At 38.6% G+C, this 17,345-nt stretch overlaps 1 protein-coding gene across 3 annotated transcripts in view; it reads right to left on the bottom strand.

Moving 5' to 3' along the window:
* The window catches only part of grik4 (glutamate receptor, ionotropic, kainate 4), a 275,509-nt gene that overhangs the window by 48,816 nt on the left and 209,348 nt on the right, over positions 1–17,345 (bottom strand). For all 3 annotated transcript variants that reach the window (XM_056756694.1, XM_056756693.1, XM_056756692.1), the window contains 3 exons: positions 3,876–4,037; positions 786–938; positions 305–409 (listed from right to left, as the gene is read on the bottom strand). In XM_056756694.1, coding sequence (XP_056612672.1) covers positions 305–409; positions 786–938; positions 3,876–4,037 — 420 coding nt within the window. The remainder of the gene's footprint in view (positions 1–304; positions 410–785; positions 939–3,875; positions 4,038–17,345) is intronic.

Genomic DNA, 17,345 nt, shown 5'->3' with positions numbered 1-17,345 from the left:
TTTAGCCCCATTCCTCCTACAATAATTACAATAAATGGAAAAAAGCGGCTGTTATTTTTTTAAACAATTACCTTGTTTAAGACGGTCTGGCCAACAGTTTTGGAATGACATGAGGGTGAGTATGTGGCAGAATCATAGTGCACTACTCCACTGTGGATTTCTGCAGTCTTATCCACCTTTACATCACATCTAGCTGTGACGGACAAAACCCATTGTGTACATGGTAGCAGAAACAAGTGTAAACACAAACAATGGTATGTTTTACCTCTAGCTGATGGTCTGATGTGGACGAGAGTTACTTTACCTGCCTTAGGCCATCTCTGCTATTCTGCATGATCCGGAGGGCATAGTTCGAACGCTGTCCTTTGCTGTTGAACTCGATGTGGCCTGTTAGACCTTCCAACTCTACCTATCCAGAGATAGACAAAAAGCTGCATTAACGCTATAATACGATCGCAAGCCTCCTGTTTTTTGCATGAGGCTTCAATGCTTTATGCATTTATAAGCCTGTGTGGATGTATTGGAACCATTTCAACAATCCAATGAACTGCAGAGGAAGAGGGTTATCGGATCACTGTACACCACGCATTGAATGATGCAGTAATGACAAACTGATGGTCGTTAATCTTTAATAGCCGAGTGAGATTTCTTGGATTCTGCTGAAGACAGCAGTTCTGACGTGGGCCCGCAGGGGTACAGAGAGAAAACCAAATGATGGATGAGGCTGCGACGCCGGCGGGCGGGATGACTGGCAGGTCGCGGGATTTCCCGGCGGGTCTCCTTACCATCCTCAGGTAGTTCATGAGGCTGGTTCCGTGCTCCCAGATCTTGGAGGACTTGCAGGAGAGCTGAGTGGCACCGACGTTCTGGCTTCGGTTCAGTTCCTGCACAGCTGCCACCACCGTGTGTACCGCGTCAAACAGCAGTGCGGATGAAAGCTGGAACACATACAAGGTAAACACAAAGCAAAACAGAACTCAGTAAAATGCAACTTAGCTGGGACTGCATTCAAAGGCAGTATACGTCAAGGCACATCCGAATTAAATGTTTCTATAATATCCAATCTAGCAGGATCCATCTGGTTGCTTTCTGTACAGTATCACACAAAGTATAGATGCTATCTCACTCTCTGATGTCTAAAACTGTTAAAACAACAAAAAGACCAACACATCCAAACTGATACTTCTGATTTTTAAGGCTGTACTGAAGGATTCTAAAATGAGGACGTTGTGATGCATTATGAAACATCAAAGCAGTTTCGAGTGGGCAGAGATGTCCGTGTGTCATATTGTCATGCAGAATGAGTGCGTGTGTTCTGACTGTTCCACCGGTAAATCTTTGCAAAGAGAAGCCATTCTACTTTTTAGCTAATGAAGTCAACGGCTTAAATATTCAATCGGTTGCTGTCTTCCACATCAAGGACATTCGGTTAAGCTAGTTTCCCCCTCCGTGCGCCTTGGATGCGAAACATCTCAATTTCTAGGCCGGTATATTACAGAACTGAATCTCACTGAGGGGTTTTCTCCCGTTCTCTCTCTCATCTGTCCGCGAGCTGACAAACTTCCTCCGATTAATTAAAGATTAGACCTAATTAAATGGGAAATGCAACCCGAGCTACTTTCTAAAAGCAGCTGGCATTTCTTTTTAAAAAGTTTTCCCCGTAGGTTTCATTCAGAATGCAAAAAGTTAAACAAATCTTTCAAATTTATTATTACAACTCAAATTACATGAATATCAGTGTGAGAAAACACACTCTTGATCTTTGATGACATTATGTTTTTTTAAATCTCATTCCGATTTGATAGAGTACAAACTGGAGTGAGATCAGGGGGAATACATAATACAGATGTTTTCATTTGCAAAGTTACAGATAAAACACAGCTGACGTGAACATACAGGATATGTGTATTCCTCAGAGTGTGTGCCATGAATTATAGAACTACAGCCTCAGATTCAAGTTAAGCGTGAGGACACGGTTAGCAGGATGAATCGGAATTACTAATTTAGCATGCTTGGATTACTATCACATGAATTACTATAAATATAAATACTGTATCTAGATGACACATTTGGCTGTTCCGTAGAGTATACTGTATGTACGTGCACTGTAAACCTGAATAAAATGACAAAACTTCAGGAGAAAATCCTCTGCCCAGAAGAAAATGGAACTCAAAATATTTAAATTAAATTAAGTTTACACAACTTAACGTGTTTACATTCACAGTCATTTACAATGTGAGGTAATAGTACAGGTCAATAAAAATACATACAAATATATAATAATATAAAATATTATACAACAGTTCTTTCTGGTTCTCGAATCTGATTTGCTGAAAAGCATGCAATATCTCACTAGTATCACCATGGGAACTGCTTCACCGTTTGTTTCACTCCAACACTAAGCTAAATCGGATTTATGAGACTGAAAGTAAACACACGCGGATTTGGCAACGTCTCTAAACCAGGAATGGTTTAAAAAATGACAGCGGATGGTGCGAGGATCTTGAGAGGCCCTTTACAAAACAGAAATTACCTTGTTAACTTGCTGTTGTAAACAAGTCAACGTTTACGTGGAAAAACAATAAAAAGTGGTGCAGTGCAATGGGATTAACACATCTTCAGTGAGTGGTCTTGTACAGTCTCTCTCTTTCATTCACACGAATGTCCTGTCTCATTATTTCTCACTAATAACTTCACTGAAGCAGCACTGCGCTCATTTAAAAGATGTGACGGTTTGTAATTAGTAACAAAGTTAACTGTTATGCTGAAATGCAATTTGTGGCAGACGAAAGTAGTTCCCTAGTTCCTTAAAAAAAAATGTGTATACCATCGAACTGTTGTATACATTCATTATCACTCTTGTAGTCGTCTAATAGTGCTCTATGTTAACATGGATGTGATTAGGCCAGAGGTACCAGGCAGCACTTTCACACTCCTACTCGAGCGATATTGCATAAATATTTCATTATTAAATAAAATTAGTTAACACTATTTGATCTATTTAATTATCTTGAACATTCAGGTTTACAGTTTAAAACAAATAAGAATTTCAGTTTCTTTAGTTAAAATTCAATATAGCTAATAATAAATAATATATATGGGGCGGTTTTAATACTAGTCCTAGACTAAAATAAATGTTAGAGCTGTCCAAACTGAAAACAACTTGTACTGACATACATTGAAATACATTAGTGCCACATAAGTAATGTTTTTTGTAAGACGACTACATAAACGTCCCAATTTAAATTAGACCTAGACCTGGTTTAAAATAATCCCTGTCTGAGAAACCACCCATAGAGTTTAAACGTATTCAATATTTATAAAATAATTCAATACACCTATTAAATAAATAACAAATTCATTTAGCAGACACTTTTATCCAAAGTGACTTAGCATTGAGTTAACAATAAAGGCAGCCTTTAAAATCATTTTTACAAGTAGAACTAAAATGAATAAACTGAATAAACTGTATAGGCAACAGAATCAAATCATTTTATATATACTGAGGCAAGAGCACTGTTAACTATTAGTGGTTAAAAATGATGCATACTCTCTTATTTACAAAATGAATCTGAATTCGCCTGGACTGTAATCTTGTTGTGGTCCTCTTTATTCTGCTGCCATCATGAATCAATTGACATGTTAAGATAGGCTTACATTATTCTGTAAAGCTTTTTTAAATTTGTCATATTGTGATTCATTTCATTGTTACATGAATAACCTGAGGGTGCAAATAAGGCACAGTTGCAAATGCAGCATCTAGGTTTTCACATCTATGTCAGTAAACTACTGCACACAGTGAAAAAGGGAAACGAAACAGTGATTTAACCCTGTATGAGTATTCAAAATCAGCTTTAACTGTGTGCGTTTCTTACCGGCGTCCCTGCAAAAGGTGCGTGATCACAGTTCTCCTGCCAGGATCGATTGAGGCTGAGGACAAAGTCCTGAAAGAAAGGATGAGTCCAGTTGAAAACGGAAAACCCCACGACGTTAACCCGCTGATCTGCTAAATCGTCCAGTCGCAGCAAAGAGAATTCCTGCAAGGGAGGAGATAAAGCATTAAAGTTAATTCACCGATATGAGCTCTTCCTATCAACCTGCCAACCTCAGGTCCCCTGTCGAATCTAAACAACCTAATGATGCCCATAGGAAGTAAAACAATACCATCAGGCTCATTAACAAGCGGTTAGGTAATTCTGCCAATTCCGTGGACGAGTAATTCAATTCAGCCAAAGCTAATGCTTAGGAGTGCAAATCCCAGCAGCTATTGTGCATCTGATCCCATGAGGGGCACTTCTGAGATGGTATGAGAGCGGGTGAGAAAAGGTCTGCAGTGTTGTCAGTCTGCACGTGCTGTATATCAGCTGAAGGTTAATAGAGATGTCTCTGCAGTTGTTGCTGACAGTTTTACAGCATATGACTCTGTCATCATCACTGGCTTGAGGGACAACAACGATGGTGTGAGGAGGGAGTGGAGTTATAGTGCTGGACTTGTGAAGCATATATATCAACCAGAAGAGACGAGAAGAGTAAACATGAGAAATGAGAAAAACGAGAAGTGAATCAGCAAAAAAAGAAGAGAATAAGATGAGACAAACCGAGACATGTTAATGCAACGCAAAGATAAATCCCTTCAAGAAAAGAGGAACAGGTGAGAAATGAAACATGCATGGCGCAGAGAAGAAAACACGTGAATGAGAGGAAATGTGGAGTAAAAAAAGAGATGAGTTGAAACAAGATGTGTATGTTTAAATGAGACAAATATAAATATGAAATAACTAAAAGAGAAGAGAAAAAGATGAGAAATAAACATGCAGATGTGCAGAGAAGAAAACAGGTGAATGAGATTTAATGAGAAAAAACTACACAAGTTAAATGGAGTGGAAACAAAATGAGACAAATTGAGACATGCAGTTCTGCCGAAGAGAGAAGAGAACGTCCTTGCAAGAAAAGAGACAAGAAGAGGAAGATAGATATAAGATATGGATCTGGAGATAAAAAGATACGAAATGAGTAGACATGCATGGAGAAGAGAAAGACGAAAACATAAGTAGGCTAAAAGGATACAGGAAAGATGAAGAATGAGTGACTAGTTAAGAGAAGTACAGGAAGTATTTAGAGGATGTGAAAAGAAAGACAATTTGCCTACGTCTTCAAGAGCGAGGGTAAGGAGAGGTGAGTGAGTATTCCAGAGATACATAATGGCAAATCCGCAGCCTTACAGGAGGTGGCATGCAGCAAGACTGAAGCCCATCAGATCAAAGACAACACAATTCTGGCCTCTCATTACACACACAAAGCCAGATGAGGACCGCCGCCTTGGCCATGGGTAGTTCACACCACATGGGATTAAAGCTTGCCGAGCAAAGGGGAAGAAAAGCATAGAGCGCAGTGTCATGGGAGCGCAGAGACAAAAAAATGTACCGCAGAGACTTCAGGAGACAGAACGCTTCAGTGGAGACTCGAAGGAGACAGAGACTTCACTGAATTCTTTTCGAAGGAAACACGAGCAACAGAGTGATTCTGCATCTCTTTCAGAAAAGGGAAGGCCATTTTTGCTTTTGGCCCAACTGTTACTCTCAAGGCAACAAGAAATCCCATAATGCATAACCATGGGTCAAGATTTAGCTGGCTAACATCGGCATTTTGTAGACGCCTACATTTTGATGCCAAAGCGTGGTGTTTTGAAAATGTGTAGTATAAAATAAAGAGACCATTTCAAATGAATTTTCTGTTTTTTTCATTTACTATTTATACAGTAGGTATGTGTTTAGGTAAAATGATAATTTTTGTTTCATTCTGTGAACTACTAATAACATTTCTCCCAAATTAAAATAAAATTCAGAAAATGAAAATAGGAGAAATAGGTCAAAATAACAGAAAAGATGCTCTATATTTTTCAGACACAGCAGAAGCCTTTTCAGATTGAATGCAGCACATCTGCGTTTCACAGAAACAACTGGAAACTCATAACCGAAACCTGGATTTAGAGTTAACATTTTGTGTCAGAAATGTTACGTTTTGCGATAAAACCATATCCAATTTCATATATTGCATTGACAACTGTGACTTGTGTGTAATTGTTAATTTTTTGGTAGTATTTATTAAACGTATATACTTGCCTCCATAAATAGTCAGCTCTGTTCAGGTGTGTATGGATTTTAAGTTGGTTACTACAAGCTTTTGTTTTTACAGTAATGTTTTATTCATTGGCGTTTATTGGTGTTTTTAATTTCCTATACCCCAGAATTACCTAATTAATTATTAACGGATTATCATGGTTTTCACTTTATAATACTGTTCCAGATCAAAAGTAATAACTTGATAATGACGTGGTAAGACCTGAGTAATTACTAAAAAAGTTACTCAGATTTGACCTAAATAAATCAGTAAGAACAGAGTAATACTATATTATATAATTACTAATGGGTTACCAAGAATTTCTTAAAAGATAATGAAAATACAAGTCCACAAGACTCATAATAAGTAACAAGATGAGATATGTCAGATATTCTTGAGATAAGTTAGCTAGTGATGTAATGATTGGGAGGTGCATTTCTTTTCAAATAAATAAAATAGAAAAAAAGATAAAGATTCATTAGATTTTAAAATAGATTAAAATCTTGAAGAGGACAAAACTGGACAATAGTTTGCTGATATAAAATAATTAAGTTTACTGTAAGTAATCACAATTAGTTTAAATTGTATTTTTATTAGTAATCAAGATTATATATAACCCGTTGATTGATATAATTATTTTTTAGCAGCTGTTAATGATTCATTTATATGTTAATAATTTATATGTTAATAAATCATATTTTTAAATGAGTTTTAGTTATTGTATAGTTCTGCAGGAGAAATAAAGCATTCAGTATTTGTTAATAAATATTAAATATGTCATAAGTAACTAATTGTTACTCAAATTAAACATCAGTGTGCTGTAACCTAATGATTAGTTAATATTTCTTCCTTATTAGTGATCAGTAATGACTAGTGTGAATGCAGCACTAACCATTTGTTTTGCATTAGTTCCTGCATAACTTCCTATTAAGTATGAAACAGTATTATAAAGTGTTACCCTTGAAACATTATAAAAACAAATACAAAAAATAATGCTTCAAGGAATAATAACTTCCAGCAATAAGACATTTTTTTCCAGCAGAAACCTCACAAGCTCAGTCTGAAGCTTCAAATGTTAAATGTAATTAAAGAAACTGAACAACTCTTATCATTTCAAACAGTATTAGAAACTATGTCTAGAAACATTAACTACCCCATGCGGCAATCATTGCAAACATCGTTGTATACCAAAGAATAAAAAATCCATTTCAAAACAACACGGCAGTTAAATCCTAATGTAATGAGCCACAGGACTATACAACAGGTACATCTGCTGTTGCACATGCTGCAGGCCGACACAATTGCACAATTATGAATACACCTTATTGCAAATGTACTCATTGATTAGCATATAAGAGCACTTGAACGGCTGACCCCTCCGCTGTCTGAGCTCCTCGGTGCAGCTTGACAAGCCCGACGGGGACGGACCTGTAATTACTCTCATAGTGCATGTTAATACTTCATTAAAACAGAGACAGAGTAAATGAGCCCGTCATTAAGCATGCCGCACTTTGGGGCGCTCGTACCCGACATGCAAGGTCACCGGATATCTTACAGCAACACATATGCGCGAATGTACGACCGAACGTGCCCTTAAAGGGACAGTTCACCAAAAAAGGAAAGTTCTGTCTTCAGTTACTCACCCACGAGTTGTTCCAAATCTGTTTAAATTGATTTGTTCTGATGAACACAGAGAAAGATATTTGAAAGAATGCTTATAACCAAACAGTTCTTGGCCACCACTGACTGCCATAGCAGGAAAAATTGCTTTATACGTTTCCTTGTTCTGAAAATATTTTAAAGAATGTAGGAAAGCAAACAGTTCTTGGGCACTTTTGACTACCATTGTAACTTTTCCTCTAGAAGTCAATGGTGGCCAATTCAGTTACAAGCATTTTTCCAAAGTGTTTCTCTGTGTTCATCAGAAAAAATCAATTTATATAGATTGGAACAACTCGAAAATAAGGACAGGATTTTCCCTTTAATCGAAAAAAACAGAGGCACAAACTGATTTTTAACCGTTTGTTGGATGGAAGAGAAGAGGGCATGGAGACAGCTGGACCCCGGGGAGAGCAGCTGCTCCTGATCTTTGACAGGATGACAGAAGAAGGGAGAGGAAAAAGAGAGGACGAGCAAGAGAGAGAAAGCTGAGGGAATGGATAGAAGAGGTGGAAAAGAGGTGAGGTGCTGACAGGATGGCAATGAGGCCCCTGACAGGCCCTGTCACCTGAAGATCAATCAGAGTAGCAGAACCTGGGCCAGATTTTTGCTCCCACACTGGCTGATTTTTTCTCTCCCCCTCACACACACGCACACACACACACACACACACACACACGCATTTTGCTTTTTGTGGCACAGCCAAATAGAGGTTGGAATAATGAGCTCCATAGAGATTTACCGCATCCAATGTGGTAAATCAGTAGATGAACCACATATCCTACACCTATACATCATCACACTTTTAGGTGACTCCGCCCCCTGGCACACATCTGAAGCACATCATTCGATGACAGTGTATTCAGAACAAACGCGGAGTAAAAATCGGATTTTCTGGAAATCACTATTACAAAAATATCACTCCCGCAGGTGCTGCACGTCAGACTGAGAAGAAACTAAAGCAAACACAAATATAATAAGGCTGCGCTAAACAGGAAATACATTCCGAAGTAAACCTACAGCTGAATAACTTTAGGAAGTGAACTTCATACGGACTCCTATCCAGATCATTAAGTGGCTCACTGATGCGCTCACTTCAAACTGCTGGCATGTAGATGGCGGCGATTTGGCTGTTCAGTTGTGGGTGTTAATTGATTCTTAGAGCCGTGCGGTGTGATTAAGTGGAAGAGGCCGCTGTTATGATGTTCTGAATTGCTTCTGTGAACATCCTTCACGGTGTCGGTCAAAAAATGGGGAGAGTTGCCAAAACAGGGGAAAATAAACCTCTCTCTTTTCTCTGAGAACAGGAAAGAGCTCAGTGTCGTTTACCGACTGAATCACAAATTCATTTAGGAATTTATTCAATGACATGGCTTATTGACTCATTAGTTCGTTCGTCCACCAACACACCTGCTCGAGATCACTCATTGGTGCACCGGTTGGAACAAAAACAAAATTTCTCAGCCTAAAATAAGACAAATACTTGTTGATTTTTGGCAAACACGCATTCCGAGTGCACATTTTCAAAGCGCCAATGAAATCAGATTGCAATCAGTAGTGAAAACCCGACAATGAATATTTAGTGGAATGAACTCCTGCGAGAATGGCAATTTCGAACCCATTAAAAAACAGCAAAATAAAACATTTCAGGCTCCACCAGTGGAAAAACTGTATTCTAGGCTTGCGCTACATAATAATGAATAGGATATCGATTCGCCAAACGATAACATCAGCTAAGTACCTTCTTTTTACTATGTGAACTAAAGAGGTAATGAATGCAAAGTTGAACGGTTGCGATAAAACCCCAGTCCTGCAGTGATTATCTGAACAGCTGAAACATTAACACAGTGGTTTTGGACTGTAAGTCATTTTACGCTCATATTAACTGGCATGTGAATTCATGGCATGAATCACAGAAAGGCCTCCCTGCTGACTGCTAATGATTATAGTTGTTGACAGTTTTGAGTACATTGTCAAAATGCAGAGATCTTTCCTTCACTTTCCAATTTGCTCTCTCTCTCTCTCTCTCTCACACACACACACACACACACACACACACACAGGCATGCAGACACACAAACAAACGCACGCACTAACACACACACACACTTGATGGCTGCGTTGATTACTATGTGAAAGCCAGTACAAGAAAGTAATAGATTGTAAAATTGGTTTAATTCTGAGCAAATCTAATATAACTACACGCACACATTCTAGCAATATATATCATAATGCAATATCGCAATAATAACTCTATTCTAATATTCAATATATGCAATGCCACAACTAAACTTTCTATTAACTTCATGAGACCATGCATGATCTTGTTATGTCTGCTGCTGTTTTAAATGATTAATGTTCTTGTTTTGATCCATTATTCACAACATTACAGTAGCCACAACAGTTTGTTTGAAACAATATCACATGGCTAATCAAGCTCTATATATTGATCCTCTGACTAACGTGATGACCGCAAAGATTTTCATAAATACTGCAGGGTTTTCCTGGAAAACAAAACTGCCACTATCTGCACTTCCTTTTAGCCCCGGCCCTTCACTCCTGCACAGGAAATGAAATTGCATTGTGTGCTTTAAATTATTCACAAGTTACAAATTAATGACCTCTGATGGTATGGAAATGTTAGTAATAGAATGCATAAGCACTATGTCAGCGCACTGAAATATGCATGTGAACCTGCATTCAAATGCGTATGTGTGGGAGGAAATCAAGCGGAAACAAGCGGATTTGTCTCAAATGAAGGAAATTAATCTAATGTTAAATTGTGCTCCTGTAGATCAATTGGCAGAGAATAGTGCAGACAACACAAATGTCATGGGTTTCACGAAAAACACATAGTTATGAAAAATGTATGCCACACTGTGCAGTAAATCGTTTCGGATTAAAGCGTGTCCCAAATGCTAACATGTAAATTGGACTCATTTTCATCTAGAACCTGCCTGTGTTTCATACTGTATTTTGGTCTAAGTTTGGCTGCACTAACTTAAACGCTCCTAACCAATATTTATATTTAAACATTTCAAGTAGTGTCGGGCGATGTCAGCCAAATTTGCATCAGACGATGTCTACAGTGAAACATTGCGATGGACGATGACATTGCCCTGCGGTGTTATAAAATTAGGAGCATCTAGGAAATTTGCAGCCCACGCTCAAGATACATAAGAGTTAATTCACGCCAGCATTGGGTCAAAAATTGACAAACGCAACCGTTTTTAGTAAAATACTTTTGAGTTAAGATAAAGTAATATATTTGTATCTACTTAATGGTAGAACAAAATACATTTTTTAAACAATAAATTGAGTAAATAATAAAGCCCTTAAAAAAACTGATGATAATAAAGATACATCTCAAAGGGTTTGATGCAACTGGACCAAGGTCCTATTGTTCTTAAATGGGTAATTTGCTGTAAGAAAGGGACTACATTCCTTTTGTTATTGCTTTTTCAAAAAATAATACTAAACAGTTGGAGAGAAATGGAATAGTTTGTTGTCCTATGTGTTGACCTTTTCTCATCAGCTTATTATTCCTCTAGGTTATTTTGACCAAAACAAATCAAACAGTGGAAACTACACAATAAAACCTCTATCAAATTAAAACTACTCGCTTATTGCTATATTTAATTATGATGAATAGTGTCTTGAAGCAAGAAAGTCTGGGTATGGTGTGTGTCTCTTTGTAGAGTTGTCATTCAGCACTATGGCCAGCTCACACTTGTTATTTCACACATTTCCCGCCTTTATTAACTGTTGAAAGATGTTCCACGTCAACAGCCGTGAAAACTGATGGTGCCATGTAGGTGTTACAAAGAGAGGTGTAACGTGTCAAGTTATGCAAATTTAATTGGGCGATTTGTCAACAGAAAACCAAATAATCCGCTATTGGGTTTCACGCTGCGAGGTGGTCAATTACTAGTATGTCTACCCACACGGTTGGATGGATATCTTTGTACCGGACACATATAAATACCCCAGGGATTGGTGATTCATCCCACACAAATCTCTTCTATTGGGAACTCTCCATGTAGCTGGTCCAGGTCTACCTCACCTTTATCACATATAATGGTCTGTCTTGCATGTTGTCCAACACCTGAGATTAAATCCCAGCTGGATGGACCAGCTCTCACACACTATCAGTATGACAGCAACGTGGAGTTTCACCACTTCACAGATCTCTGCAGAGCACACGAGAAAGAGTTGAAGGTGCAGTTTTAGATTTTCTATGTGATATTTGGTCACATGCGCAATGATGAACGTAATCCAAAATCAATGTGAGCATTTATGAAATGGTTTTCCTGGATTTTGATAAAAAGAAGTGTGCCGTCAGCCAGTCAATACCAGGAAATAAACCTCGACAGCATCCATAGGATGTTTAGGAAAAAAACAAATGCATGGATTACATGGATATGAAATATTGATAATCTGTTTTTTTTTCATATCTTCCATGAACAAAAAGAAAAAGTATTTCATTTTTTTTCTCAAGCATTTTCTTTTGTTTTCTGGATTCTTATTATTTCAGCTGTCATTTCTTGCTTTCACTGGGCGTTCTTGAGCTTCCAGCAATCAATCAAAAGTTTCATGCATATTTTATCTCAAACTGAAGTCCTTCATGGCAATTCTGTGTAGAGCTGGTAGCTTGACGTTGCACGTGATAGAAAAAGCCCTCAATCACTCAAGGTGAAGAGTGGGGTACTGGCATTGCTTGCAAGTTTAATGAAATCAATACAGCCAGTGGCAAAGATCAGGCGACACCTTGTGTTTTTTACTGGCCAAGAAATTAAAAGCAAGACTGATCTTTCCCTACTTTTTGCAGAAACGAATCCCCCAATTGTGTAATTAGCAGGAGCGGACAAGGGGGTCCCGTGCGCTTAAGATAATTATAAAACAAGGGAGCTGTAAATCATGAGCTTATTGCCTGGGGGACGTTTATGAATTTCTTCACACAAAGAATGAATGTAGTCCACACTTATCTGCTGGCATCAGGGACTCGTAGTGAGTGCTATCAGCTCAATGGATTTGTCAACAGGGAGTAATCAAAGCAAGAGGGGAAGTATGACTGCAATCAAACTGCCAGAAACTAATCAATATGCAACAAGGCTTATGACATGCAACAAAGTCAAGCACTGCCAATGAAGTTTGCTAAATAGAATGACTATTTTTAGATACATTTTAAATACACTAGGATTCAGAAATCCACGCAGACTGGAAATGTAATTCATCCATGAATAATTCATTTTGAAAAATTCTAAACAAAGAAACATTGCTGTAAAATGAAATGAAAGTTTCTGCACTAGTTTCAAGTCATATGTCGGTATGCTTGCATTTGGTTTGTGCTCAACACTCGACTGCCAAGTCGGCTTTCATTGCTGCCTGAATGGCAAAGCATTAAACGTACAAGCCACAAATGCCAGTCAGATTTTACAGTCTTTCCAATCACGTTCTCACATAGCCTATTACAGCATATCATTCATTACACACTCTATTGACTGCTGAGCTTTAGATCCAAACACATGAAAAAACCCACACCTGAATAATGATTTGTGTGTTTGATAAACAAGCTTCTGACTCCACCTCCATAACTCAGCCAAACGACTTCACACACAGATCCATGTGTTGTGAATGTTATCACCTTAATGTGTTTGGGTCATTTCACTCACTGGAGCCCGAGCGGGCGTAACTGGGCGTATATGAAGCTCACAGTCATAAACTTGAGTTAATCATGCTGTGAACTGGTTTTTATGACCTGATTAGACAGTAAATGAGGTCACAGAATGTTGGACCAATGGAGGTCCCAGAGTGAAACAAGTGTTTTAGAAAGGGGTCGGGGAAATGACTCGAGTCACAGGGCTGGTGGAAAATGAGATTTCCTACTCTAGTGTGTCCATGTGGGTTTAAATATTGCATGCGGCTTCAGAAATGCAGTGGTTAAAAATATGTTAACACGAATGAAAAATGATTTTACCTAAAATGTTTGTCATCTGCAGCCATGGAAAAAATTAAGAGACCACTTCAGATTTGCCTTGACCAGCATTGCTACACTAAAAAAAAATGTGTTAAACGAACTTAATTAAATTAAGGAAAACTTTATGACGAAATTGAATTACATTGCTCCAAATAAATCTAATATGTTTCATTTTTAAAATGTATTAATTTTTATTTTTATAATCTTGTTATATGAATAATGTTTTTGAATAATTATGAATAATATTATGAATAATAGAAAGAATTTTGTCAGGTTAATTTTGTTTTATTTGACCATGCCTACAACATTAAACATGTTAAACAAATATTTTAACGTTTTGTAGGTTCATTGACCGTTCTCAACATTAGTGTTTTTAGTAAATGTGACATAACATTTTATTATAAACTTTGGTGTCGTTAGTAGTAGTTTGCAGAACGAAACAAAAATCATTATTGCTAACACACACAAATAAGTAAATGTAGAAAAAAAGAAAATAATTTTGAACCCTTGGTCAGTAATTTCTTTTATCATTTTAGTATTCTGGGGCTATTGTAAAGTTGTAAGTTTCCTTACCCACCGCTTGCATCTGCATGCGACTCTGATCTCAGCTCGAAGCGTAGGGCACATCAATGTGGTGGGGACATTAAACAGGAAGAACAAAGCAAACAGAGAAAGGAGAACGAGCAACCCTGCGGTTGCCGACGACGGCCGTAAAGTGCGAGAGTCGACCCTTGCGGAAAACCAATGAGCATCATCTGTGATCTCCCATCACACAACCTTCAAATGACATCAGAGCTTCTCACTGGCTCATGCAGTGGAGCTGTGCCTCTCAGCTCATGTGATTTATTTAATCAAACCGAACAGTTTGGAATTTAGGAGAACAATTCACTTTGAGGAGTTTATGACTGAGGGAAAAGAGTGACAGAGAAAAGGATTAGGAGAGCACCATAGGAAGAGAGAAAGAGATATAGGAGATAGGCAGCTGGTACTACAGCTAAACGTATGCTTCAGAGTGCCGCCCCAAATATTAATCCTCTTGTTGAAGAGCAAAGCTTCAAATATGAAATCACAGATGCTTGAGGAAATCTATTCAGCCCATATTAAAGCCATCCAAATATCAATTGATAGCGCTTTATTTATGCCCACTCTCCTTAATAAGGCCGATTGGAAGGATGCTCGACATGGTGTACCGGAACAACACTAGGGCGCCGCTTACAGCGCTCCGCCGTAAATGGAAAGCCTCTCCTGTGATTGCGCGATCACGGCTAATTCAGACGCAGCCATTATCCAAACGGAGCGATTGTTTCTCGATTATTCATGACCTTCTCGTCTATGAGGCCTTTCCCTGCAGGTGGTTCTCTGAATGAATGTTATGCGGAACACATGGTCTGTCTCATAAACCCCTATCGGGCAAATCGGGTAAAGATTGATTTGTGAGGAACAAATTCATTTGTCCCCGGAGGCCCATGCGCATCTCTCGACGATCTGTTTAATGGCGGCCAAATGACGAGCGTAATTGCTCATTAGTCTCTGCAGGCGCACCTTGCGTAGGCCTACGAATATTTGCGTAGTTTCCGGCCTTGCCTGGGAATTGATTGCCGCTCGCTGAGCATGCCAAAAGTAAGCAAAGAAAACACACAATGGACAAAGCAAGCGAAAAAGTGGCAAATTACGGCTCTTTCCTGCATAAAAAAGAGCGACATAAGCTAATGCTGTGGAGAACGGCTGATTAGGTCTCTTTACCAGGTCAGCTGAACACCTCCTCTCCGCTCGGCCCAGGGCTGGATGCAGAGCTGAATTATAGGGGGTAAACAGCACAGACAGACTGGGCTGATGGGAGTAGACGGGCTCGGACGGCTGCACTAAACAAGCCTGTCTCTCTTCATTTCCTCTCCATCAGTGACCACGGGGCGATCCAACTACGGCAGGCTTATCACTGACCCCTTCTGAGACCCCCATAATTCTCTGCCTCTCGCTCACACAGGCATGCCGGTCAGCCCTCTCAGTGGAAAAGACACTTGAAAACGAGGCTGTTTTATGCGGCGAGAGATCACAGCGCATGAATAAATGAAGAATGGCAGATGCTTACACACATACAAACATTCACGCCCGCATGAAGAACAGCTCCGCTGTGTAAGAACAGGTCATGGTGCCGACTTCCCATTAACTCTCATCGTTTTACTGTTGAGCTAATTATAGTTTTTATACCTCCATCTTTCTCAGATTCTCAAAGCACTTTGACAGAAAAAACAAAGATTGCTGAGTACCGAACAGCCCAAATGTGGCAGAAACCACTAACTACTCTATAAAAATTACCTACAATTTCAAGATGTTTACAAATTACCCTTAGTTATAAATACGACCTCACTTTGTGTAAAATGATACATCATTTTGGCAGACTGCCATTTTGTACTACAAATAAATTTGACCACTACGTTTAGCTTATGAACAGCCAACTGTTAGGTAGCTAAGAAATGTGAAAAACTTGTAACAGATGTAAGACATCATAAATGCTTTCATCAATTTATATTTAATGTTAACATTCACTTGATTGTTATGAGTTGATTAATCAATCAATCCATAAATTGAATTAGGTATTAGGCAAACCATCACGATTCATTTAGGTCTAAACAAATGAATCAAATCGGTCAATCAACTTAGAGATCTATGTCTACAGGTTTTATTAAAAGGCAAATCCCGACTCGCATGTTTACATCTCTATAATGATTTATCCGGCATCTTAAAGGGACGGTTCACTCAAGAAAAAACAATTCTGTCATCATTTGCACATCTCAAGTTGTTCCTAACATTGAAACAGGTAGAAAAAAAATATTTGTTCTGATGAACACCAAGAAAGATATTTGGAAGAATGTTTGCAACCAAACAGGTCTGGGTCCTCATTGACTATAGTTGGAAAAATAACAATGTTAGTCAAAAGTGTCCCAGAATGGTTTGCTTTGCTAGATTCTTCCAAATATCTTTGTTTGTCTTCAACATAACATAGAAATTTCAATAAAGTTTGAAACACTTGATGACATCATTTTTAGGGCAAACTATTCCTTTAAAAATGGTAAATACCTTTGTAAACATCCTACAACAGGTTAAACTTTCATATTCCTTGAGTGACAAGATGCATACTAGTGTTGTCTGTCTCCTACCGGCAACAACTGATTAAAAAACAAATTACACAGGCGAATGGCGTGGCAGCCCATTCATCAGTGTCATGAGAGGCTGGACCTCATAGGGCCATTGCAAAACCTTTAAGAGCGGACTGTCATGACAAAACGCCTCCACGCTCCACAGAAATACTGTTGTTGGGAGATGCTGCCCAAGTCTTCATTCATGTAGTGCACTTCCATAAACACAGTGTCTATTGTTATTGTCGAAGTCTCTTCCGTCTGGTCTCCAGTCCCTCCTGACTATAGCTCACAGCCTGTTACCTTATGTCCCCTGATTTACCTCTGAACAAGAGCCAGAGCTTTCAAAGATTGAAAAAGCTTTACAACAATGGGTCCTCCTGTTTACAAACCATGACAAAGCCGCTTTTTTCTGTACTTGTCTGTCACAGCCAAAGTTAGGCTATGCGTAA

Source organism: Triplophysa dalaica, chromosome 9 (genome assembly GCF_015846415.1).
Source record: "Triplophysa dalaica isolate WHDGS20190420 chromosome 9, ASM1584641v1, whole genome shotgun sequence".
NCBI classification, from domain to species: domain Eukaryota; kingdom Metazoa; phylum Chordata; class Actinopteri; order Cypriniformes; family Nemacheilidae; genus Triplophysa; species Triplophysa dalaica.
Note: the sequence above shows the minus strand (reverse complement) of the source record. Positions and strands in the feature narration are given on the sequence as shown.